The sequence below is a fragment of the Chelonia mydas genome, chromosome 7 (assembly GCF_015237465.2).
Source record: "Chelonia mydas isolate rCheMyd1 chromosome 7, rCheMyd1.pri.v2, whole genome shotgun sequence".
NCBI classification, from domain to species: domain Eukaryota; kingdom Metazoa; phylum Chordata; order Testudines; family Cheloniidae; genus Chelonia; species Chelonia mydas.
The window spans coordinates 55116036-55140205 of record NC_057853.1 but is presented as its reverse complement, the minus strand read 5'-3'; the positions used below and the strand labels follow the sequence as shown (position 1 = coordinate 55140205).

The 24170-nt window shown below is 49.6% G+C and overlaps 1 protein-coding gene across 4 annotated transcripts; it reads left to right on the top strand.

The window, feature by feature from the left end:
• The first annotated feature begins 4038 nt into the window (after positions 1-4038).
• ELOVL3 (ELOVL fatty acid elongase 3) lies at positions 4039-23409 on the top strand. 4 transcript variants are annotated; one of them, XM_043551773.1, is made up of 6 exons: positions 4068-4381; positions 8074-8157; positions 15606-15737; positions 18637-18788; positions 19335-19419; positions 21880-22319. In XM_043551773.1, the coding sequence occupies exons 1-6, from the start codon at positions 4275-4277 to the stop codon at positions 22082-22084; spliced, it is 765 nt and encodes a 254-aa protein (XP_043407708.1). In that variant the 5' UTR covers positions 4068-4274; the 3' UTR covers positions 22085-22319. The 4 variants fall into 4 exon arrangements, with proteins under 4 accessions (XP_027679283.2, XP_043407708.1, XP_043407706.1 ...); XM_043551772.1 differs by having other exon boundaries at positions 4074-4217; positions 4253-4381; positions 19335-23409; XM_043551771.1 differs by having other exon boundaries at positions 4071-4381; positions 19335-23409.
• The last annotated feature ends 761 nt before the right edge of the window (positions 23410-24170 follow it).

Sequence of the window (24170 nt, the reverse complement as noted above, 5' to 3'; positions counted from 1 at the left end):
TGGGTAGGGGATCCCGGGGGGCAGTCAGGAGACAGGGAGCAGGGGGCAACTGGATAAGGATGAGGTTCGGGGGGCAGTCAGGGGATGGAGAGCAGGGGGGTTGGATAGGGGGTGGGGTTCTGGGGGGTGTTTAGGGGTGGGTATGTGGATAGGGGTCAGGCAGTCAGGGGACAGGGAGCAGGGGGGTTGGATAGGGGGTGGGGTCACGGGGGGCAGATAGGGGCAGGGGCCCTGGGAGGGGGCAGTCAGGGGCCAAGGAGCTGGGGGAGGGTTGGCTGGGTCGGGGGTTTTGAGGGGGGCAGTCAGGGGGTGGGAAGTAGGAGAGGACGGATAGGGGGTGGGGTCCAGACTGTTTGGGGAGGCACAGCCTTCGCTACCCGGCCCTTCATAAAGTTTCGTAACCCCGATGTGGCCCTCGGGCCAAAAAGTTTGCCCACCCCTGATCTAGAACAATGGCAAGATTATCCAGCTTCACTCAACTCTTAGGACTTCACTAGTATAAAATAATTGCCTAGCACTATAGATGTGCATAGTGCTCTAGGATACAGATAAGGAAGGATTCCTTGCCCTGAAGAGGATAGTTCAGTCAATGGTTTTCTGCCTCCTGCACACTGAGACCCCATGTGGCAGCAATAAAAGAATTCTGCCCACCCCATCACCTAACCATTAAGACAGCAAGTTGAGAACCTGTGTTCTAAATGAAAACAAAAACATCCAAAGGAAGGCAACACAGAGAGGGACGGTAGAGGTGGAAGCCTAGGTAGAGGATATGAAAAAGCAATTAATGTGTAAAGAGGGGTGATGGTGCAGAATACAACTGGTGTGTCCCTTCAGGAATCTTCTAGTTTTTGATTGTGGTAAGGTATAAATAGAGGCTTACTGTATTTAGTGATAGCCAGTCACAGGAGTTGCTGAGGGTAGTGACCTCTAAGGAATGAGAGCTATGTGGTATGTTACGAATAAGAGTTTTGATGAAGGAAAGGTTCTTATACGAGAAAAGAAATAATTTCAGTCATGCGGTTGGCCAGGTGATGCTTGTAGCACAAGTTACACAAGTCTAACTGGCTGGCTTGGTGCAGAATATTCTTATCTTGGTCTCTGCCTATTGTATTCCCAATCACAGTACAACCTTGTCAAGCATGCCTGGCAGATGACAGGAGTGCAGTGCACACAGGGACACAGACAAGGAAAGCTCTAAAAAAGAAGGTTCCAAGGTTTCAGGCTACAGTTTGTGAAATACAGCTCTTTAAACGCTAACCTAGAGTCTTCCTGACCCAGCTGGAAACCAAGCGAGATGTAGTCTGAAAATCCCTGCATTTCAACCAGTAGTATGTTTGTAAGCACTTCTAAAGCACATACCACCAAAGTAGTCTAGATCAGTGGTTTTCAAACTTTTTTTCTGGCAACCCAGTTGAAGAAAATTGTTGATGCCCACGACCCAATGAAGCTGGGAATGAGGAGTTTGTGGGAGGGGGCTCTGGGCTGAGGCAGGGGGTTGGGGGTGCAGGAGGGGGTCAGGGCTCCAGGGTGGAGCTGGGATGAGGGGTTTGGGGTGCAGGAGGAGGCTCTGGGTTTGGGGGACTCAGGGCTGGGGGTTGGGGTGCGGGAGGGGGCCAGGGCTCTGGGCTGGGGGTGCAGGCTCTGGGGTGGGGCTGGGGATGAGGGGTTTTGGGTACAGGAGGGGGCTCCAGTTTTGGGGGAGCTGAGAACTGGGGCAGAGGGTTAGGGTGTGGGAGGGGGTCAGGGGTCTGGGCTTGGGGTGCAGGCTCTGGGTTGGGGCCAGGGATGAGAGGTTTGGGGTGCAGGAAGGGGCTCCGGACTTGAGTGGGGGGCTCAGAGCTGGGGCTGGGGTGTGGGCTTGGCCCTGGCAGCTACCGGTCAGTGGCACAGTCGGGATGCAGAGGCAGGCTTCCCGCCTGTCTTAGCACTGTGGACCACACTGCGTCACAGATGTGGCCAGCAGCAGGTCCAGCTCCTAGGCAGAGGCACGCAAGCAGCTCCGCATGGCTCTTGCCTGCAGGCACTGCCCCCCCCAGCTCCCATTGGCCAGAAACCACCCAATGGGAGTGCGGAGCTCGTGCTCAGGGCCAGGGCAACATGTGGAGCCTCCTGGCTCCCCCTGCCTAGGAGCCGGACCTGCCGCTGGCCGCTTCTGGGGCACACCGGAGAGTCGGAACTGGGAGGGACTAGCCTGCCTTAGCCAGGTAGCACCGCGGACGGGACTTTTAATGGCTTTGTCGGTGGTGCTGACCAGAGCTGCCATGACCCAGTGCCTTGCATTCTGCAACCCAGTATTGGGTCATGACCCGCAGTTTGAAACCACTGCTCTAGATGCTGGAATGCTGAGCTAGCTTAGCCCCAGTCTGTCTCTGCAACTCACTGACCCAGGGCCATCCTTACCCATACGCAAACTACGCAGCTGTGTAGGGCACCAGAAAATTTGGGGCACCAAATTGCCCCAGATTTCCTGGTGCCCTATGCAGCTGCATGCTGCTCCAGGGGCCAGCCCAATCCCCCAGCTGGCTGAGCCAGCCAGGAAAGCTGCCCTGGCCCCTGCTCCACCTCTTTCCCAAAGCCCCTGCCCCTGCTCCGCCCCCACCCTGCCTCTTCCCGCCCCTGCCCTGCCCCTTCCCCAAAGCCCCGACTCCACCCCTTCCCCTGAGCTACATCCCAGGGGACAGCAGCAGGAGTCAGGTGTGCCCTGCACACACCGGGCGGCGGTAAGTGAAGCGACCTGGCCCCAGCCCGCTCCGCTCCCCTGGCTCCTAGCCGTGCCACCAGTGAGAGCTGGGGGGCGGTTCCCGCCTGCCCCCCAAGTCCCAAGGCTGGGGCAAGGGGAGCAGAGTGGAGCAGGCTGGGGCCAGGTCACTCCACTTCCCGCCGCCCCATGAGTGCAGGGTCGTGCCCACTCTTCAATCGCCGGGCAGCAGGAAATGGAGCAACCCGTCACCCAGCCCCAGCCCGCTCTGCTCTGCCAGCTCGTGTTGGGGGGCGGTTTCCCACGGGGGGAGGGGGCTGTGTAGGGCACCAAAATATCTAGGGACGGCCCTACACTGACCTTTTGTATAATTGTTTCTACATCATTCTGCTTCTTGCGTTTGATGATCAGTCAGTTTAGTGCAAACCTGTTCAGTGCTGTGAGCCTTATTTGTGTTGCACCAAGAGGAGGACACCCTTCTGACAAGTGTGAAGACATGGTCCTTACGCTTGAGAGCTTATTCAAAATAGCAAACACACAACGTATGGGGTTTAGGATGCAGAAAAGGTAACATGACTGGTGATGTAGTGTGCACATTGTGTTCCAAGAATCTTGCTTATGGTCATTGTTTTCAAATATATGAACTGCCAGACTGATTAGTCCAGGGGTCTGTCTGGTCTCTGGGGGTGGCAAGGACCAAATGCTTTAGAGTAAGGCGCAAAACAGCCCATAGCAGACAACTGGTCTCTAAGTGCCTGTGGGGTAAATTTCTTCCTAATCCTCATCCATATGCTATATATATTGTTTGGATGATACATTGTTGGATCAACTAATGCAATCACTGGAGTTACCAGGCCCTCTGAAAGGGAGTGCATGTTAATGAGACAGTGGGGGTGGCTAGAGAAAGGGCAACCTGGGTCAGAGAGGGTATCAGGTACTGGGTGGGGGAGCTGATGGCTACCTTCCAGGGGCTGGGGCTTCTGAGGATAAAGGCCTTGTACTAGTGTAACTGAAGGGAAATCACCTTTACAGGGCCAAGGACTCTGGCCCCTCTGATTTAGACAGTAATTGCCAGCAGCAGTTTGGGGGAGGCCACAGATAAGTAGGCTGCGAGCTTCCTGCTGCCAGTGCCCGGTGTGGGGTCCGGGTCCGGCTCTGCGGGTGGCAGGGCTGGGTGTCTCAGAGGAGCAGCGCGGCCGGGCCTGGGGCGGGGGCGGAGGAAGGACCAGGCTGCAGCCTTGTGCCGGGGCGGAAAGGGAGAGGCAGCCTGGACCCAGGCGGCGGCGGCGGGGGCGCAGCCGCCTGTCAGTCATGAGGTAGGTAGGCGGGGCCGCTCGCGCGACTGCAGGTGGGGCGGGGTCTAAGCTGTATCAATTGGCTGAGCTGGCGGCGGGAGCGCGTCACCTGTAGCCTGGCTGCGGCTGGGGGTTCCTGCTCCGCGGTGCCGCCGGCGGCTCTTTCTCCTCCCGCGCCGGCTGGGCGCTGACGCGCCCGCCTCCCTCTGCAGGGCCCGGTGCGACCTGCCCCGGCCCTGACCCCCCTGCTCCTGCAGGGCCCGGCCCCGAGCCTCTCCAGCATGGAGCTGCTGGGCGCCAACCTCTCCGCGCTGCCCCGCCCGCAGGAGTACGACTTCGAGCGGCGCTTTGACGAGCTGCAGGCGATCCAGTGGATGCGGGAGAACTGGTGAGCGCTGCCGGGGGGGCACGGGGCTGGGGTGGGGTTGGTCGGGCTGGGCAGTACCTTGGACTGGAGCCTGCGGTGCAGCACCGGGGACCCGTCTGCTACGCCGAGCAGCGCTAAAGCGAGCGAGTGGCCGGAGCGCCCCGTGCAGGCAGAAAGGGGCGCAAACCCTAGCGTCAGCCCGGCGATGCTCCATGAAGCTGAGGCCTCATGTAAGCAAGGCTGGTAGCTGGACGTGACGTTCAGAGGCACAGATTTTAATAGTGAGGGTAATCCACCACTGGACCAATTTACCAAGGGTCTCCTGGTGGATTCTCCGTCACTGGAGTGGGTCTTTTCTAAGAGATCTGCTCCTCTAGTTCAAATGAGAATTAATCGGGGAAGTCCTGTAAGAGGCTGGTTATGCAGGGGGTCAGACTAATACAGTGGTCCTTTCTGGCTTTATAATCTGTGACCCCAACTCAGAAGAATGTGCATCTGTAGCTTCTGTCAATCTTTTGGGAAAGAGGTGCTAGGTTGTAAAATAGGAAACAAAACTATAATCTGAATGAACAACTGAGCAGATACAAAAGCCAAATCCATATAGCCTTCCAGAAGAAGATGCAACTCAGTTAATAGAGCAACTGTCCTGAAATAAAACTAGGTTAACTACCCTGTTTACTTCAGTATGAATTTAGAGTTAAAATTGCTGGTGAAAGTTTCATATTCAACACCTTCATAAACCTATGCCTCTGAGGTCCTTTTGAGAGCCAAGAATTAAACTTCTTATGCTACTGGTTTGAATAGTGAAACCCATTGTACAAGATTAGTGAACAATTGCTAGATTTCATAAAACATCATTCAATGTGCAATTGTTTTCTGTGTCTCAAAGGAGATGTTCGAGAGCAGCATCTTTATACTCAATTCTTGTTTGAATTCTCTTTCTTCCCTTGACACAAACATACATTGTAAAAAGAACGTCTACACAGCGATTTTTAGTCCTGAGTTAGCTGACCCAGGCCAGCTGCCAGCCTTGCTGTGGGTCTTTTATCCCTGTATAGACGTACCCTAAGTAGCACCTTTAGAGTAGCAATAATAGTGATAATGACTCAGCCATTTTACCTAGTGTACAGAGATTGCTTAACCAAATCTGCATTCACTGAGTGCAGAAAGATTTTAGGGTGAAGAGCAGCAGCTTGAAACAAAACAGTTACAAATAACCTTTAAAGAGCCTTCTATTATAGTCCCTCTATGTGTGAGGTCCTGAGTTCTGTATGTAGGGGCTTGCCCTTGACCAGGGTTGTCCCCAAGACTGGAACAGGAGGGGCTGCTGTAGGTCAGAATTTAGGGATGGGGTGGTAGAACTGTATTTGGAGAGAAGCTTCCTGCATCATACTTGGACTTACTGTGATTGCTCTCTGGCTTTTTGAATAGCCTTGCTCAGGTGACCCTTTAGGTAGAACATGTAAAACAATCACCGAGGTCTTGCCTGTTATTTAAGGTATTCTAAAAATTATGGCCCCAGATCTTCTCTAATAAAATGAATCTGGATCTGGGGGCTTTGCCTCAGACACAGGCAGGGTTTAGTGGGCATTGCCAATGTTTAGTTTACAGAGCTCGGTGGCCTGCAGGTTTGGAGGTAAGCGATTGCATGGGGTGGTTATGGTATATTGGTATTTCAGAGGACTGGAACAATGTACAATCGACTATTCTGGGAGTTGAGGGTAGTGTGTGGGAGAGGGATGTCGCCTGCTTGGAACAGCTGCTGATTCCACACAGCACTGTTATACTTCCTGAAAGTGTCTTCCCAAGATTACAAAGTTTTCTGCATGCTAGGAAACTTCTACTGAGGTAATGTGGTATAGGATAACCTATATGTCTGACAAGAAAACATGGTGCTATATTTTTTTTTCTTGTGGCAAGGGTGTGTCATGAAGTCATTTTTGTCCCTTTCCTAAGGGAAAATTGCTGGACTAATCTGTACTTAAAACTCCGATGTGTCAACTGATAAGCACATCCAGCTTGAGGCTGAAAATGAAAACTGCTCTCCTGACTCTTTCTCACACATGCCGCTGAACAGCAGCGTCACCCCATGCCATGCCTCATAACAGGAAGAGCCTGTATGCTGCTAGCCTCGTGGGGTAGTACGGTAGCAATGTAACCGGCCAGAGGAGGAGTTACACCATGAAACAGGGAAATCCATTCACTTCTGCAGTTGGAATTTACAGGGAAACTTGAGTAGAACTAGGAGGCCATGTTTCATTTGCATCTTCAGTTCAGCCACATGCAAATTGACGTAACCAGGATCTTCTCATGTGGGGTGACAGGTTGCAGCTGCATTTGATTTGTCCACGCTTGGTATTTCTGGGCTGGCAGCCAATAGGCTTTTCCTGGCCTGCTAAGATTTGCACTGAGCCACAAGATTTGTCAGGATTCTAAGCCCCCAAAGACCTGAAGTGGTTTGCATCCAGGGTTTTGGTTTGGCTAATTTGACACCAGAACTTAAAACATCTGAGTTGTATTGAACTTCATAAATATTTCTTCTGCATGCTGAGATTAGATGACAAATACCCACAGCACACACTCTCCCCCTTTCAAAATCTCTCCCTGAGCCTGGGGTAAAAATAGTGGCTTGCTCTTTGGGAATGCTAATTCTAAAAGAATAGACCACACCCTGTTTCCATTTGGACATCTATTGTGCATTCCTGGTTCCTAGCATGGAAATATGGGTTGGGAGAGAGAGACAGAGGTGGGGTCAGGTAGTCTCTTTTATTGGACTAACTTCTGTTGGTGAGAGAGACCAGGTTTTTAGCTTACACAGGCTCTCCTTCAGCTCCTGAGAAATACAGGGTTGGTAACGATCTCTGGAGCAAACTTAATTTGTTTGTTCTTGGTGTAGTGCAGTTTAGAAGGATTTAGGCCATGATTGGGAGAGGCTCAGAGTGAAACTTTCTTGGAGAGAGGTGTCTCCTCAAAATGCCAGAGCATTTGATTACTTTGTGGTGAACCGTTGTAAGCGTTTGATGGAATGAATGGGCTGGTTGTCATGGATGCAGTGACAGCGTCATTAACACAATGTTAAATTATGAAAGCATGGTTTACATTTGGTGGAGAAACCTTCGCTTGCTTAGTCCCATGGCAAAAATGCTATGGGAGAGGGAGAGATATATCACAAAGCTAAGCTTATTAATGGAATAGATGGAAGAATTCAAAATGAAACCAAGCATTTTGAAATCAAAATTAAACAGTTATTCACAAACAAATCTTATGCAAAACTCACCAAAGTCCTCTTTCAGAGAGTGTCTATTCATCCCTTATCTTAGAGTTTCTTACCAAAGTCCCTTAGAGCAGTGGTTTTCAAACTGCAGGTCGCGACCCAGTGCTGGGTCGCAGAATGTAAGGCACTGGGTCATGGCAGCTCTGGTCAGCGCTGCCAACTGGGCTGTTAAAAATCCCATCAGTGGTGCTGCCCAGCTAAGGCAGGCCAGTCCCTACCTGTTCTGACACTGTGCTGTGCCCCGAAAGCAGTCAGCAGCAGGTCCGGCTCCTAGGCGGGGGAGCCATGGGGCTCTGTGCGCTGACCCCACCCTGAGCACAGGCTCCACACAGCTGGAGGGCAGTGCCTGTAGAGGGGGGCGGTGGCTGTGGGTAAGAGCTGCATGGAGTCACTTGTGCACCTCCACCTAAGAACCGGACCTGCTGTTGGCTACTTGCAGGGTGCAGTGCAGTCTGCAGTGCCAAGACAGGCAGGAAGCCTCCCTTAGCACCCCTGCTGCGCTGCTGACCAGGAGCCGCCGCAGGTAAGCCTGTCACCACCCCTGTGCCCATTCACGTACCCCAGCCCTGAGCCCTCCCCAAACCCAGAGCCCCCTTCTACACCCCAAAGCCCTCATCTCTGGCCCCACCCCAGAGCCTGCACCCCAGCCCAGAGCCCCCTCCCACACCCTGAACCCCTCATTCCTGACCACAGCCCTCACCCTGCACTCCAACCCTCTGCCCCAGCCCTGAGCCCCTCCCAAACCCCTCATCCCCAGCTCCACTGGGTCACTGGCATCAACAATTTTCTTCAACTTGATCACCAGGAAAAAGTTTGAAAACCACTGCCTTAAGGCTTATCTACATTACCCACTTGATCGATGGGCAGTGATTGATCCAGCGGGGGTAAATTTATCACGTCTAGTCTAGACGCGATAAATCAACCACCGAGCTCTCTCCCATTGACCCCGGTACTCCACCAGGGTGAGAGGCGCAGGTGGAGTCAACAGGAGAGCGTCAGCAGTCAACTTACCGCAGTGAAGACACTGTAAGTAGATCTAAGTACATCAACTTCAGCTACGTTATTTAAGTTGCTGAAGTTGCATAACTTAGATCGATTTCTCCTCCGCTCCCCCACCCCCACTGTAGACCAGGCCTTAGAGCCCTCCTTGTGTGGGATGGGGGAAAGGTTAATTCTGTTGCTGGACCTTGAACTCGCTGTTTGTTATTAAGTTACTCTTGCCTTTAACAGACCAAAGAGAGAAGGATGGAGAAGAATGGCTGTCTGTTGACATTCACAAGTCAGTCACAGACAGCTCATGCACCTATTGTGGCCAATGTGTGTAACACCTCTGAGCCCTGGCATGCTTCCCTCACCTGGCAGGTTTTGGCAGGTGCCTCTTTCTTTGGTTTTTCTCGGGCAAGCTAGGCTGCTTCATGCCATTGTGCTGATGCCATGCAGTACAGCTGATCTCCGCACCAGGTGAGAAATAGTGGAAGATTCCATTAATCAAATTGGGGTCCTCACTGGTTCGGCAGTGATGGTCCAATGTCCTCACTGACATGTTGACACCTGGATGGCTCCATCTTTCCCCTGTGAACCTGGAGGGTTCTGGAACAAAGCAGAGGCCTTTGGATATTTCCCAAGCAAACACCTCAGGAGCCCATGATCTTTCTCATTCTCTAGAGTCCCAGTTCAGCCTGACTTCCAATCCATCAAGTTTGTCTAACTTCTGGTTTCAAACTCCTCTTGTTTGCAAGTTGTGACCTCAGCAGAGTCCTTGGGTCAGAGCAGCAGCCCTCTTTTGTTAATACATATTCAATCTCTTTTCTATACCTTCTCGATCACCTTTCTTTATGTTACTGTGATTTTGTAAGCTATCAATTACAGCTCAAATGGCAACTTGGCCTGACTGGGGTAGTACTGGTGGCTTGGTTAGGACATAGCAGGCCTAAGTTGTTTGCATTGGCAGTGGCTCATTTGGAGTAGAGAGAGCATCTTTGCCCTGTGAAATTAACACATGCCCTTCTTCGTGAACTGTCTACCATCCTGCTTTTGAGACGTCACTTCCTCAAAATGAGGCAGTGGCTAGTAGGAGAGAAATCAATCTAACTCCCTCCTGGTCACGGCTGTCCAACATGTGGCATTGTCTTAACTGGTAAGATGCTGGTTGGCCCAAGTGTGCTGTGCCACATACACCCCCTGGTGTCCGAGATCTGCTTCACACCCCTATACTGCCAGCACTGAGAGCTGGATTAGAGTTCAAATTCAGACTTATAAAATGAAAGTGCCTGATAAGTATTCTTGTGAAGGAGGCCCCTTTCCTGGTGGCTGACTGTGTGTTGGGACTGGCTGATGGTTCTGCTCGATACCAGGCAATGCTGCTGAACCAGGAAAGGTGGTCTTGTGGTCAAAGCACTGGATTAGGAATTGGGAAGACAGCTCTGCCTCAGACTAGGCGTGACCAAGTACGTTGCTTGATCTGACTCAGTTTCCCATCTCTTAAATGTATCTAGTAGTACTTCCAGCCTGCCCTTGGTCACTCTTGTCTCACCGGGACAAGGGCCATCTCCTCAGTATGTAGAGAGCCTAGTACAATGTGTCCCTGAGCTCACTTGGTATTATATTTATGTAGAGCCACAGGGGGCTTCAGTATCACCAGGCTGCTTAAAATACTGCTTAGTGATGGTTACTACCGTGTGTTAGTGTGAGCAGCTTCATATTGGCTGCAACTCTGTGGATGTAACTTGAGCTTCCTGAGGAACTGGAGCATCGTTCTTCTCTTTTGACCCTGGCACAAGGGTCCTTCTGTTTAATAGGAAACTTCTGTCCACTCTTACCCTCCACAGATACACTCCTTTCTGGGCCTGTTGGGCCCAGTTCATCCTTGGTGGAACCCAGATCCCATGGATTTCACTGCTCTCATGGGACTGAACACCCAGCTGGAATAGCCTGGGAGGCTAGGTTTGGGGTGAGAGGCAGGAGAATTGTCAGCTGAATCTTGGGCCTTAGAGCTGGTGTGGGCAACAGTATTGCTTGAACTGTTTCTCAGACCTGTCTCACTCCAGTAGGGTGAGGAGTGTGTGAAGTCTTCTAGCAAATGAGCACAGTCCCTTGAGAGGGGATTATGTTGATTCATCAGCATACATGTCTGTGAGGTTACCAGATTGCCCGCTGCATACAGCAGTCCTCCTTGATATTGAAGATGAAGTTGCACACAAACCACTACCAGAGTATTCCGCTGGGGCTGCTCAGGCTGATGTGGGTCCAGTGTTCAACCCCATCTGTGCTCTGCAGCTTCCATGTTGGCAGCACTTGGCAGGAGTTCAGTACGTAGGCAGGAATGGAAACGGATGGGTGCAAAGGTTAGCATGCGTCATGCACAACTAGTCAATGCTGGGAGTAGCTGTTTACTCTAGGGTGTCCTGTGGAGGGTGGAGAGGGGTGTTTTCTGGACTGTTCCATGGATAGTGGCTGAAATATGACCTTAGTCCCACTGGGATTTTCTTCACTGAGTCAGCTGGCCTCTAGGTACAACTGCACTGCAAAAGGAAAAAAATCTGTGGCAGTAAGTCTGAGCCTGGTCAACTGAACTGGGGTTCATGCTACAGGGCTAAACATAGCAGTGTAGATGTTCCCGATAGGGCTTGATCCTGGCAAGTGGGTGGGTCACAGAGCCCAGCTCCAGCCCAGGGGGATGTCTACACTGCTATTTTTAGCCCTGTAGAATGAGCCAGAGTCAGCTGACCCAAGCTCTAAAACTCACTGCCACTGGGTATTTTTGCAGTGTCCCCGTACCCTTTGACACTCCCCTGTTAGTGAGGGATTTTTAAGTTCCTTTCTTACTGGGGTGATAGGCCTCTTGAGGATGAGCTGGGACAACCTGCCATTTTCCTTGCCTCCCCATTCTGCGGAAGTGGCTGGAGTTGTCTGTCTGTCTTTCACATAGCAGGGTCCAGAGCATATTGCATACCTTCCTCTTCCGTTTGGCATCATGTAGCATGCCTCTGACAACTGCGATCGCTTAGGCGGAAAAGTAACATCGAAGTATTGAGTGTATTTTTCTCAATGCCTTCTAATGAAACTTAGCAGTTGTAGGAGAGGCGTGAGAACCATGTGACCAGCTCTTTTCACTAGCAAATGCCCAGTGGGCCCTGCACCACAGTTTGGAGAATTTCTCTGTTAAACCCGATTCCAGTGCGGTTTATAGTGCTGAGGGGTGTGTCATGGCTGGAGTGTGGAGACCTGTGCTCCTGAATTACAGGCTGGATCTCTGGCATCTTGGATACAGAGCTCACGAGAGCAGAGAGTCTTGTCAGAGAACCCTTGGGGTGATGATGAAATGCAGCCATTCAGCCCCCTCTCTTCCACTCGCAAGCCGTGAATCACAGAGCCGTTGGCAGCACTGCAGATCAGTGAAATGTCGACTCACCCCTGCGATGCCTCTGGCACCAGCTGTCAGTACCAGTGCTTGCTGGGTACACACCCCTGTGCAGGCTCAGCAGGAAGGAAGGATTAATCCAGTTCTTGATCAGTACAAACAACCTGCTGCCGCCTCTTTAGCAAACACTGGATATCATGGAAGCTTAACCCTGGCTGAGCTGGGTTCACTACTACTACTCGGGATGCGTTGGCACTTTCTGGTGCAGGGATACTTCCCTGCCCGAATCCTGCCTTTGCAGTGATTTGGATACAGTTGTGGGGCAGGGGAGGCTTCATGATGCAGGGCTGCTCTAGTGTGGGCTGGGAGCTTCATTTTCTGCCATGCTGTTTGGTTTTAACTTCAGCATGTAGTGCTTAAAGGGAGGTGCTGGCTACAGCAAAGCCTAGTGCGGGCAACTGGTGGTCACTATCAGTACCTGCTGAGCTAGGTCTCTCTCAGTGAAGTTCTGTGGCCTGTTGTATGCAAAAGGTCAGGTCATAACGGTCTCTTCTAGCTTTAATCTATTAATCTCGTTTTGTTTGGGGAGAAGGCAGCACATCTCTGCCAATATACCACAACCCTGACCTGTAACATGTCCTGCTTTTTTCCTACCTAGCCAGCTCTGCTCATGCATCCAAGTCTCCCTGCTACTCCAGTCCAGGCGTATACTGCCCACCAGGCCACAGCCTGAGACCTGCAACCTCTTTGCTGTTAAACTAAGTAGAGTTTAACTTGGACTCAATTCTCTGGGGTTGAAAGTCTTGTGCAGTAGCCTGAATTTCAACTGAAGTACAGATTCTCCTAGGGCATTGTCAAGGTTCCTTCCCCACTCTGAACTCTAGGGTACAGATGTGGGGACCTGCATGAAAACCTCCTAAGCTTACTTTTACCAGCTTAGGTTAAAACTTCCAAGGTACAAATTAATTTTACCCTTTGCCCTTGGAATTTCCACTGCCACCACCAAACTTTAACTGGGTTTACTGGGAAACGTAGTTTGGACACGCCTTTTCCCCCCAAAATCCTCCCAACCCTTGCACCCCACTTCCTGGGGAAGGTTTGGTAAAAATCCTCACCAATTTGCATAGGTGACCACAGACCCAAACCCTTGAATCTTAGAACAATGAAAAAGCATTCAGTTTTCTTACAAGAAGACTTTTAATAGAAGTAAAGGAATCACCTCTGTAAAATCAGGATGGTAGATACCTTACAGAGTAATTAGGTTCAAAACATAGAGAATCCCTCTAGGCAAAACCTTAAGTCACAAAAAAGACACACAGACAGGAGTAGTCATTCTATTCAGCACAGCTCTTTTCTCAGCCATTTAAAGAAATCATAATCTAACACATACCTAGCTAGATTACTTACTAAAAGTTCTAAGACTCCATTCCTGTTCTGTCCCTGGCAAAAGCAGCATACAGACAGACACAGATCCTTTGTTTCTCTCCCTCCTCCCAGCTTTTGAAAGTATCTTGTCTCCTCACTGGTCATTTTGGTCAGGTGCCAGCGAGGTTACCTTTAGCTTCTTAACCCTTTACAGGTGAGAGGATTTTTCCTCTGGCCAGGAGGGATTTTGAAGGGGTTTACCCTTCCCTTTATATTTATGACAGGCATAAGTACCATTCATACAGATTCCTGACCTAGGAGTACAGTCCTCTCTATAGTATACTGTGGATCACATTTCAAACTATAATTCTACTGTATCCCCAGAGGCTTGTTCTGAATGCCTCTCTCCGTCCATCGAACATCTCTGTAAAACATCTGGCATTTTCAGTCCATGTAGACCAGGTGCCCCTGTGACTGCAGTGTGAATTCGAACAATACTGGGACAAAGAGCAGGGATTCTCTCGCAGCAATGTCTCTTTTGCCCATGAATCTGGTAAGCCCATTGCAGTGGGTCCTGGAAGCTAGCTAATGTAAAGAACGTTAGACCTAGGTTGAATTGGCCTAGGATCAGAGAAAGGAATGTAGACCTCCTTCCTGCGTGGTTGAAGAGGGACCCGGTTGCTTTGGTTCTTACCCTGGATGGGGATATGACATATGATGGCTAGAGTTAAGTCAGTGGGCTGTGCGGAGCGTGCACATTCTGGTGGTTGTTCTCAAATGATTGTTATCATTCACGATCTGGAGGATGGTGTGGATTGCACCCTCAGTAAGTTTGCAGATGACCCTAAATTGGGAGGAGTGGTAAATACTCTGGAGGGTAGGGATAGGATACAAAGTGACCTAGACAAATTAGAGGATTGGTCCAAAAGAAATCTGAGGTTCAACAAGGACAAGTGCAGAGTCCTGCACTTAGGATGGAAGAATCCCATACACCGCTACAGACTAGGGACCGAATGGCTAGGCAGCAGTTCTGCAGAAAAGGACCTAGGGGTTACAGTGGACGAGAAGCTGGATATGAGTCAACAGTGTGCCCTTGTTGCCAAAAAGGCCAATGGCATTTTGAGCTGTATAAGTAGGAGCATTGCCAGCAGATCGAGGGACGTGATCATTCCCCTCTATTGGGCATTGGTGAGGCTTCATCTGGAGTACTGTGTCCAGTTTTGGGCCCCACACTCCAGTTTTTCCACATCCTTCTTCTAAAGAGTCCAGCGGAGGGCAACAAAAGTGATTAGGGGGCTGGAGCACATGACTTAGGAGGAGAGACTGAGGCAACTGGGCTTATTTAGTCTGTAGAAGAGAAGAGTGAGGGGGGATTTGATAGCAGCCTTCAACTACCTGAAGAAGGGGTTCCAAAGAGGAGCTTCCTGTCCTGTTACATTACTGTGTGCTGCTGGGGCTGCATTTCAGTGGGGCTGTGTGAGCTCGTATAGGCTTTGTAAAGGACTCTGGGATGAAAGGCTTGTGAAACTCTAGTTACCCACGGAGATAATTCTTTAGATTTTTAAAGATAATTTAATTCTTCAAAAATGTATTCTGATGGTCAGTATAGGGGACTGGATTTTGTCCAGACTGGTGAATTGTCAGTCCCCCCCCCCCCCTTTTTTTTTTAAATCAGACTGCATTATATGAATGGAATATCAAAAATGGGGTCCCAAATCTGGGAAGCTAAGGCCAGAACACGTCACAGCACAACAGAATAATGTTTTTCAGCCAAGTCTGTTGTGAGGTTCAGCCCCCAGTGCTGCCTGTGTAGAACGCTGTCCCTTTCCTCCATGTACTAAGAGCTTCTTGGTACAAAACAAGAAACTGTGGCCTCCTCAGAAATTACAGTGAAGGAGCTAATCTGTAAATGAATAAAACTGCCCTGTTCTCTCAGCTTAAAATCCTTGCCAGCTGAGCCCTCACTTGGGATCTGAAGGGGCAGGGCAGCATTGTGGAAGTCTCCGTAATGTAAGAGATCCCTTTTCTTTTCCTTCCCTCACCAAGGGTATTTCTACCAGCTCCACTTATGGTCAAGGCCTGCTCCTCGCGACTACAGCTAGGGGAACAGCAGATACCTATAGGAGTGCAGGGCTCCATTAGATTCCTCCTTGTCGGGGCTAGCAAAGGCCCCACCAGGAGCAGGGGGCACGTCTGTGCTATACCACGTGTCAGCCTGTCTGAGAACTCTTCTTCCCCGCTCACAGGCGTAAATCTTTCTCCTTCGCCTTGGCTTACGTGCTGCTGATCTTTGGAGGCCAGCATGTCATGAAGCAGCGGAGAGGGTACGACCTGCGCAAGCCACTGGTCCTGTGGTCACTCAGCCTGGCCCTGTTCAGGTAAGAACGGCATCTCTCGCTTTATTCTGCTGCTGGTGGTGGTTACTGGGCAGCCGTAGAGTCCCACCATGTCAGCTGACCCTGGAGAGAGACATGGAGGCATTTCTTCCTGGGATGCTAACTCAGAAGGGGCAATAGGTTTTTGATAAACTGCTGAACCACAGATAATTCCCCACTCCCAGCCTGGCCATGGGGCTTTAATTTTAGTCCTTATTTTAAAAGCTTCCTTCCTCCCCACCCCTGTTTCCTAACCCTGTAGAAGTGATCCCAAAATGGGGGGAGAAGGGTCTTTTTTGCAGCAGTGAGGATAAAAGCTGAATAGCAAAACAGCAAGGATGGGATGGTTTATGTTAAACGCATTTCTTTTGTGAACAAGGTATTATTTTTGAAGTTTCAGCCACACATAGACCATAAAAGTGAGATAAGAATCTTCCATCTAAGGTCTCTGCGTAAAAGATTCAGTTCTTTGTCTTTAAGTAGTCTATAAACTGTGCTGGCAACTCTGTGGGGACTCTGATAGGAGCCTGCTGAGAATGACTCAACCATAGCTTTGCTCTGTAATTTAGGTCTGCAAGCCAAGATCCTTCAGTTTTCTCACACTCCTCTCAGCACCTGTTTACTGCAGCTCTGGCTGGTTTGGCAGAGTGAGACCATCATCCTCATGAGGTTAATTGGTGTAAGATGCTGAAGCATGAGGGGGATGGAGCTGGCTGGGAGTGATGCTGGATTCTGACTGGCCTGCGTGGTCAACAAAAGGGTGGAGGAGGTAGGGAAAGATGTGGGAAGCTGGAATGACACTTTGCTATGCAGTGTCCTGACACATGCAAGCTCTGGCACTGATAGTCCATGCACAACCATTCTGAAGCCATATCCCCATTTTAATGACTGACAGCTTTGGGTAGCCAGCCCACAAGTTTAAGGGGTACTTTTTGGCCTGCATGAGCGTCTCTTTCAAAGTACTTGAAGCTGAAGGTGTGGCAGGGAGCACATATTCTTCACTTCTCTTGTTGTCTTGGTTTCCCAGGAGCCATTGCCTGGCATCATGTATACAAACGCAAGGCTTTCTGCATACACAGGGTTGCTGTGATACAGTCCTCGCTTCTTATCTCTTGTGTGACATTTTATTGGTGGTGTCATTCTGACAAGGCAGTTCTAGGTGGAAAAACCACAACTGCTTACATCAACTCAGACTGCTTTCAGCCTGCTGTTGGTCATCACACCAGTGATATTCAGAAGCTCTCCTACTCAGCCATGCAGTTATGGCTCCAATGCTTTGTGTACATTAGCCTTTTCCTGAAAAAGCTCACAAGTGGCTCAGCTCTCGGGAGGATTGCCTTAGTTGGGGTGGATGCTGGCAAGACAAATTCAGCAAATAGCACTGAATGAATAAAAAGAAATTTCTGAGTCAAAATGGTTTGTTCTAACACTTTTGAAATGAAAGGCTTTGACTTTGTTTCATTATGAAATGTCGCTAGATTTGTTTCAAAACTTTTTAGATGAGTAAAAAAACACCCTAAATAAAGAAATGAAAATTTCCAGGTTAAACAAAATGTTTCATTTGACTGGAAATGATTTTTTTTCCATTTTCATTTTGCAAGAAAGAACAAAAGTGTCAGTTTTTTTGTTCATTCTAAAACAATTTTTGGGGTGGGGGGGGGTTGCTTTTTGTTTCGGCCACTGAACCGAAAAAATCCATTCTTAACTAAGCTCTAGCGAAGGCCTCCTCTAAGCTTCAGTTCGTAAAATGGTGCTGAATGCAATTAGTCTGCACTTGCAGCTAAACCGTGTTCAGGACTTGCTTAGCTGTCCCTGTCAACTTTTGTAGCTTAGACAAGCTCTGTGTGAAGTGGAAAAAACTGCTGTTTAAATACATTTGTCAACCTCTCGATTTCTTGCTGTGTGGAGAAGGAGAGGGGAACCATGGCTTAGCCTAGGTATCTACCAGGGTTAAAACATGGCTCCTTACTGTCTAATCTAGTTAGTATTTCTAGCATATAGCAGACCCCGAAGTCTGTGCTGATCACTTTCCAGACCCAAACAAGTGTTGATTCCTGCCAGCAGTGCAGAGCCCATGCAGCTTTTAAGAAATGGATTTTTGAGATCCCAGCTGGGGTTTGCCCTGCAGCACAAGCTCTTGGATCACTTCTCAGTCTGTAAACTGAGCCAGCCATCTAGCACTGGTGACATCGAGTTCCAGTCAGATCAGAACCACACATCCCATAGCTCTCTATGCCATGTGTGCATGGAGTTCTGCAGTGTGCCTTATGGACACTAGGAACCGGGTTAGGCAGCGAATCTTTAGAATGGCATTTGTGCATGTTGATTGTAGGGGCTGAGATGAGCAAGTTGAGTTGGTGGCTCCCTTTGTCTAATTCAGACTTCCAGTTGTGCTTCAGATGCGTAGTGGTTTTTGTATCCTTTGCTCATTTGAGGCCCACGCCTGTCCCGATGTGCTGAAACTCCAGCTCAGAGGTATGAGCAGAGCTGGTGAGAAGAGACTGGAATATCGGAGCGTGTGGTAGTTCACTGTTGAGGTGCCCTGGAAGAACTTGGAGTAGGACTTGGGCAGGGGGTGCTGCAGGCTCAGGAGTGAAATGTGTTGGCAGAGCTGCCTGGGGACCTGTGGCTGGATGGATGGATGGCTGCCCCTGTCTGAGTAGGGTCAAGTAGTTCTGCTAGCGAGCCAGGGTATTCAAATCTGTGCTTCCCAAGACAAGGAGGATCAGTAACTGGAGTAAATGCAGTATCCGTCACCCAGCAGGGCAAGAGGCTGATTACTTAGGCTTCCTACTTCTCCCCCCACAGAAACTCTGCCAATTCCATCCCCTCCACAGGAGAAGTCAAGCCTTCCTTGTGTGATTTAATCATGTCCCTTGATGCTCATATGGCTCTCTTGCAGTATCATCGGCACCCTGAGGACATGGGGGTACATGGGATTTGTCCTCTCCACCAGTGGATTTAAGCGATCTGTGTGTGATCCAGGCTTCTATAATGGCCCCGTCAGCAAGTTCTGGGCATATATGTTTGTCCTAAGCAAAGTACCGGAATTGGGTGAGTGTAAAACCTCCTTTGCTTTATCTGACGTGGTTATAATCTCTTCCCTTGTTACTGGCAGACTCTCTAAAGGGCTCCATCCTTCACAGGAGGGGCTGATTCAGCCAGTCTAAGTTGTCTCCCTTGTTCTGACCCACTGCAGCTCAATGCAGACAGTGTAGCACCATCCTGTGACCTCCCAGGTAACCTCAGTCTAGCTCAGTCCCCCCAGCATGGTCACTTACGCAGGAAGGAGGACTTCAGGATAAGACACAGGACTGTCAGTTAGGATTCAAATCCAGACCCTGCCACTAACTTTTTGCCTGGAGGGAGAAGGGGTGGGTAAACATCAGTACCATGAGGTGTATGGTGTTACTTCTCTCAGTGCAGCATTGCATGTTTGACAGGGGGAGGGGCTGTCTGTCCTCTTGGAGCATGGAAATAATCTGGGCTGAATAAAAGTTCTGGTTGGGTTGAGTGAGGTGATGGATTTATCTCTTCGCTGCATCCTGAAAACACATCAGCTGCTTTGCCTTATCTGACCAGTGATGTCTGTCTCCCAAGGTGACACGGTGTTCATCATTCTCCGGAAGCAACGGCTCATCTTCCTGCACTGGTACCACCACGTCACAGTGCTGCTCTACACCTGGTATGCCTATAAGGACATGGTAGCCGGTGGCGGCTGGTTCATGACCATGAATTACGGTGTCCACGCCTTCATGTACTCCTACTACACAGTGCGGGCAGCGGGCTTGAGGGTGCCACGCCCATTTGCCATGGTGATCACCGTTACCCAGATCCTGCAGATGGTGATGGGCACAGCAGTGAGCATCATGGCATACTCCTGGATGCAGGATGGCATCTGCTCAACCTCCTGGGAACAATTCTTCTGGTCGTCCATAATGTATCTCAGCTACCTGGTGCTCTTCTGTCACTTCTTCTGCGAGGCATACTTTAAGGGGAGGGGCAAAACAAAAGGGGACTAACACCAGTGGGAGGAGTGCAGCTGGGAGTTGCTGGGACTCCTACTCCCTAGGCTGTTGGCTCTCCAGCGCATTACAGGCCTGGTGTGATGAAGCTGGGGGGGGAAGAAATTGATTGCTACCAGTACTTCTGCTGTTGGACCTATGAAGAGGCATCAGTATCTGCCTCGGAGGGGGCTGCTCCCTGGGCCTTCCAGCCAAAGCCTGAGTGCCCTTTGCTCTGCAGTCTTTAGAGGGATGGGGGAAGAGAACTGGAGAGGCTGTGAATGCCAGAGAGAAAGGGTTGGAGGAGTGTCAAGAACCCATCACTAAATTTCAGGTTCTCCCTTTTCTGTCCTGCCAATCCATCCTCCCCCACCACCCCCCAGGTTGTGTTGTGCGTCTCTTGCACAGAGCTAATCTTCCCTTCTGTTCTCAAAGGCCAAACTTTCTTAAGGGTGAGGAGTGTCTGCTCCCTGGCATGAGCTTCACACACAAGGGGTGGTTGCATGCCTGTTGCACAATGGCTGGCCATACCGGTTCTGCAGGAGAGGGTTGGGAGCCCGAGATTGGGTGCTATTGCCAGCTAGAGGGAGACCCTTGAATTCAACAACTTGCTGGGGCAGGACATGGCAATGGTGGCTGTACTGAATGGGAAAACACCCTAGTATTCCCAAGTACCTAAATCTTTCTCCTGCAAGGAACTGGCCAGGGGATATAGAGGGGAGGTTTCAGTAACAGCTGGGAAGCCTTGGTTGTCCTGGTTGGCTTAGAGTCCAGGGGGCTTGAACTAAGGGGTTGAAAGCTCACAGGTACTGACCTTATATTAAGGGTTCTCCTGCTCCCCCAAGCTAGCTGGCTTGACTTGGCATTTCATTTTTCTCTTGCATGACAAGAGTTCTCCTCTTTTCTGGGTTAGAACTGTGAACCCCAACTGGGCAAGAGGGCAAAGGGACAGTCCCCAGCTGACCCGTACATATCTAGACTGCCTAGCTAGGGCAGAATGAAGATCCTCCCGACTCTCCCATGTGCTAATTGCAGGAAATGAAAAGCCCTGGGACCTTCTGCTAAAAGCCAGAGGCCAGAGCTCCAAGTAACTAGCTCAAAAATTGATCTCACCCCAGTGATGGTCTCACTTAACTCCTCATGATGCTCACTTTGGTATGAACATGTGTGCCTGGGCTGCTTGCCTAGATGTTCCCCCTCTGACATCCTGCCACTTGTGATTACCTCAACTTTTAATAGCGGATGGGCAAAGATGGTGTTTAAATCTGGCTTTGTGATCCTGGAGCCAAAATACCAATGCCCCTCATGAGACTGGAAGGGTTGTCCCCAAGCTGGACCTTGGAGTTAATGTACACTGGCTGCACTTTTAAAAACCTGCTTTCTGCATTGTAAGTACAGGGAACTGCTCCAATTGGAATACTGGTAGAGCTGCTAATCTCAGTGGGCCAATTTAAAGCTCCTGATGCTTTATTAATTGAGGTCTGTGTGCAGGCCTGGGTACCAGCCCCAGTTCTAACAGATTCTCTCTGTGGCCTTTGGCAAATCATTTCACCATGTTGTGCCTCAGTTTCCCCACCTGTAAAATGGGGAACGATACTGACCTACCTCCCATGGGGTTTGAGGCTTACTGTCTGTAAAGTGTTCTGAAGACTAACATTGTGCAAAGACTTGTCACTGTGTAATGCAGCCCCTCCTCCTAGCCCCCAACTTCCATCGCAGGAATTGCCTCTTCTAGTCAAAGCACCTGTCTGTTTCAGGCAGCTGTGCCACTGGAGGAGGCTGAAGCCCTGATCACTAACTCCCAGGGGACACCAAGACAAAAGCTGCTTTATGTTGTAAACTGTTGGAGGCAAGAGAGTTTTTCCTCCTAAAATCAAGATGGGTGAAGCCCATCCCTTCATGGCATGCTGTGACTTGTGATTGAAGATAACCAGTCCCCTCTTCCTTGAATGGGAAAATAAAGGGTAAGAGTCCCTGGAGAAACAGCAATGAGTGTTAATGAAGCCAGGAATCTTTGGAGTCCAGGTTCCCTTGCTAAGGCACTGACTCTAGTACCGTGTTTAACCAGGAGTATGGATTTTCAGGATTTAAGCTGCTCTTTCTATTTCAATGGAATCAATTTACGCTTCCTCATTCCTCAGCTGTTCTGCTGCTGACTTCCACTGCACCTCGGCATGCGACCTCTTTCAGATTCCCTGTCTGGATGGCAATGCTGGAAGAGAATTCACCCCTTACTGGAGGGTGCTGAGCAGCTGCCTCTGCACTGATCTCTGCTTGGGGGAAGCTCGCTCCAGAAACCCCTCCCCTTGGGACTTGCATCCTGACACTGCAAAAGGGTTTTGGTGATGCTAGCTTTAATAGCAATACATTTATTATAAGTAACTAGCAGGGCCCAGCTTCTTTTACAGCAGGGGTCAGCAGCCTTTCAGAAATGGTGTGCCAAATCTTCATTTATGCACTGTAATTTAAGGTTTCATGTGCCACTAATACATTTTATATTTACAGGGGCTGATAGACGGAACCCCAGACTGGCAGTGGGCTGAGCGGGACGCTGGCTTGCAGGGGCCGGCAGACGGAACCCCAGATCAGCAGCGGGCTGAGCGGCTCAGCCTGCTGCCGGTCTGGGGTTCTGTCCGCACACCCCTGCCAGGTGGGGTCCCAGCTGCCGGCCCCGCTCAGCCCGCTGCTGGCCCGGGGTTCTGTCCATCCAGGCCGGCTGCGGGCTGAGCGGGGCCGGGACCTGGGACTGGCAGCAGAGTGCCACTGTAAATCAGCTCACATGCCACCTTTGGCACGCATGCCATAGGTTGCCGACCCCTGTTCTACAGCATCAAAACTTTCTGCAATCTTTCCTAGTGCAGAATTATGCAGCCAAATCAAAGCTTTCATTTTTAAGTTTCTGGGTGTTAATTATGAAGAAAACATTAATCTGAACTGAGTGTAAAGTGGTGCGGTGCTGTCTGCCTCAGTCTACAGACAGCCAAAGCAATAGCTCTGAGTTAACACCTTATTTAGCTCAGATGGATGTACACTCTGAAATCTAATGACAGCAGTTTAAATGTCATTAGTCAGTGATGTGAAAGTTAATCAGGAAGAAACTTCCAGCTAAACTGCTTGTTCTGCAATCGCAAACTACCTTCCTTCCAGTTTCATCCTACCCAGCTTCCTAAAGTGTCAGTTTCCTCTTGACAATTGCTACATCTTCATTCCGGAGCTCTGCAGCACAGGGCAAACTGGGTGGCAGTGTAGAATTAAATAAGGAACACTATGCTGATTGTATTATTCATATTTATATTAAATAACCTCAGTTAATTCACCAGATGCTGCTTCTGCCTGCAGCTGCTTCCCTGCCCCTGGAGTTCTGCAGAATCCATCTCTAGCTTGCTGCAGTGTTACATGGGGGCCTTGTAGAAGTGTGGCGCACCTATGACTCCCCTCAGTTTCAGTGAGTTTTGCAGGTATACCCATCCCCCAAGACCAGGGCAAGCTGTAGAAAGGTGGGAAGAAGCTGTCTGGGTGTTTGTCCTCGTTGTTACAAGACTTGCAAAGCAGCCAACAGCAAGGAAATGGAAATGTCTCTGAACCAGATCTACAAATCCACTCCAACTGTATCTGAAATAGTTACTGTGTGACATGTGAATTTGGTTAATAAAGTGTACGGTTTTTATCACTCTCCTTTGTATCTGGCCTATGTTCTGAATTAGCAAAAAAAGCTAAGAATGTCTTCCCCGTTACAACCCTGACTCCTCATGAGGAAGAACTAGCCTGGACGTGGGCTAGCTATTGAACAGAGGCAACTTCAACTTCATGTGCTTATTTATATTTTTGTCCAGCAAGTTTTTCACTGAACTCTTGTAAAGCATCTGGTCCTGCTTTTGTACTTTGCACGCTGTCTAACTAAGGGTCATCTTACTCCATAAAGTAGGTTTGAGGAGAAGGAGAAAACAGTTTGGTAGCTGTGGAATAAACAAAAGACCGTTAAACCATCATTATTTCAAAGCTCAGTTAAGCAACTAAGAGCTTGCTCCAACCTTGTGAAAGGCCACAACTCACTGAGCTGTAATGCACCCATTTGCCCTAAGAATTGAGTCCTCTTCATCCTGCTTTTTATACTGATTTTTTTTTTTTTTAAATGCCCTACTGTTTTTATTTGCCTAGCTCTGTTCTTGAATCTCTTCCCTCCCCACCCCACCAGCCAGGGAATAAGGCTCGTAAAATCAACAAGAATTCAGTAAAGACAAGTGCAAACTACTGCACTTAAAGAGAAGGAAAAATCAAATGCACAACTTCACAATGGGAAATAACTCACGTATTGCTCAGAAGGAGTTGGGGGTTATAGTGGATCAGAACTGAATGAGAGTCATCAATGTTATGTAGTTGTGAAAAAGGCTAATATAATTCTGGGGTATATTTAACAAAAGTATGTAAGACC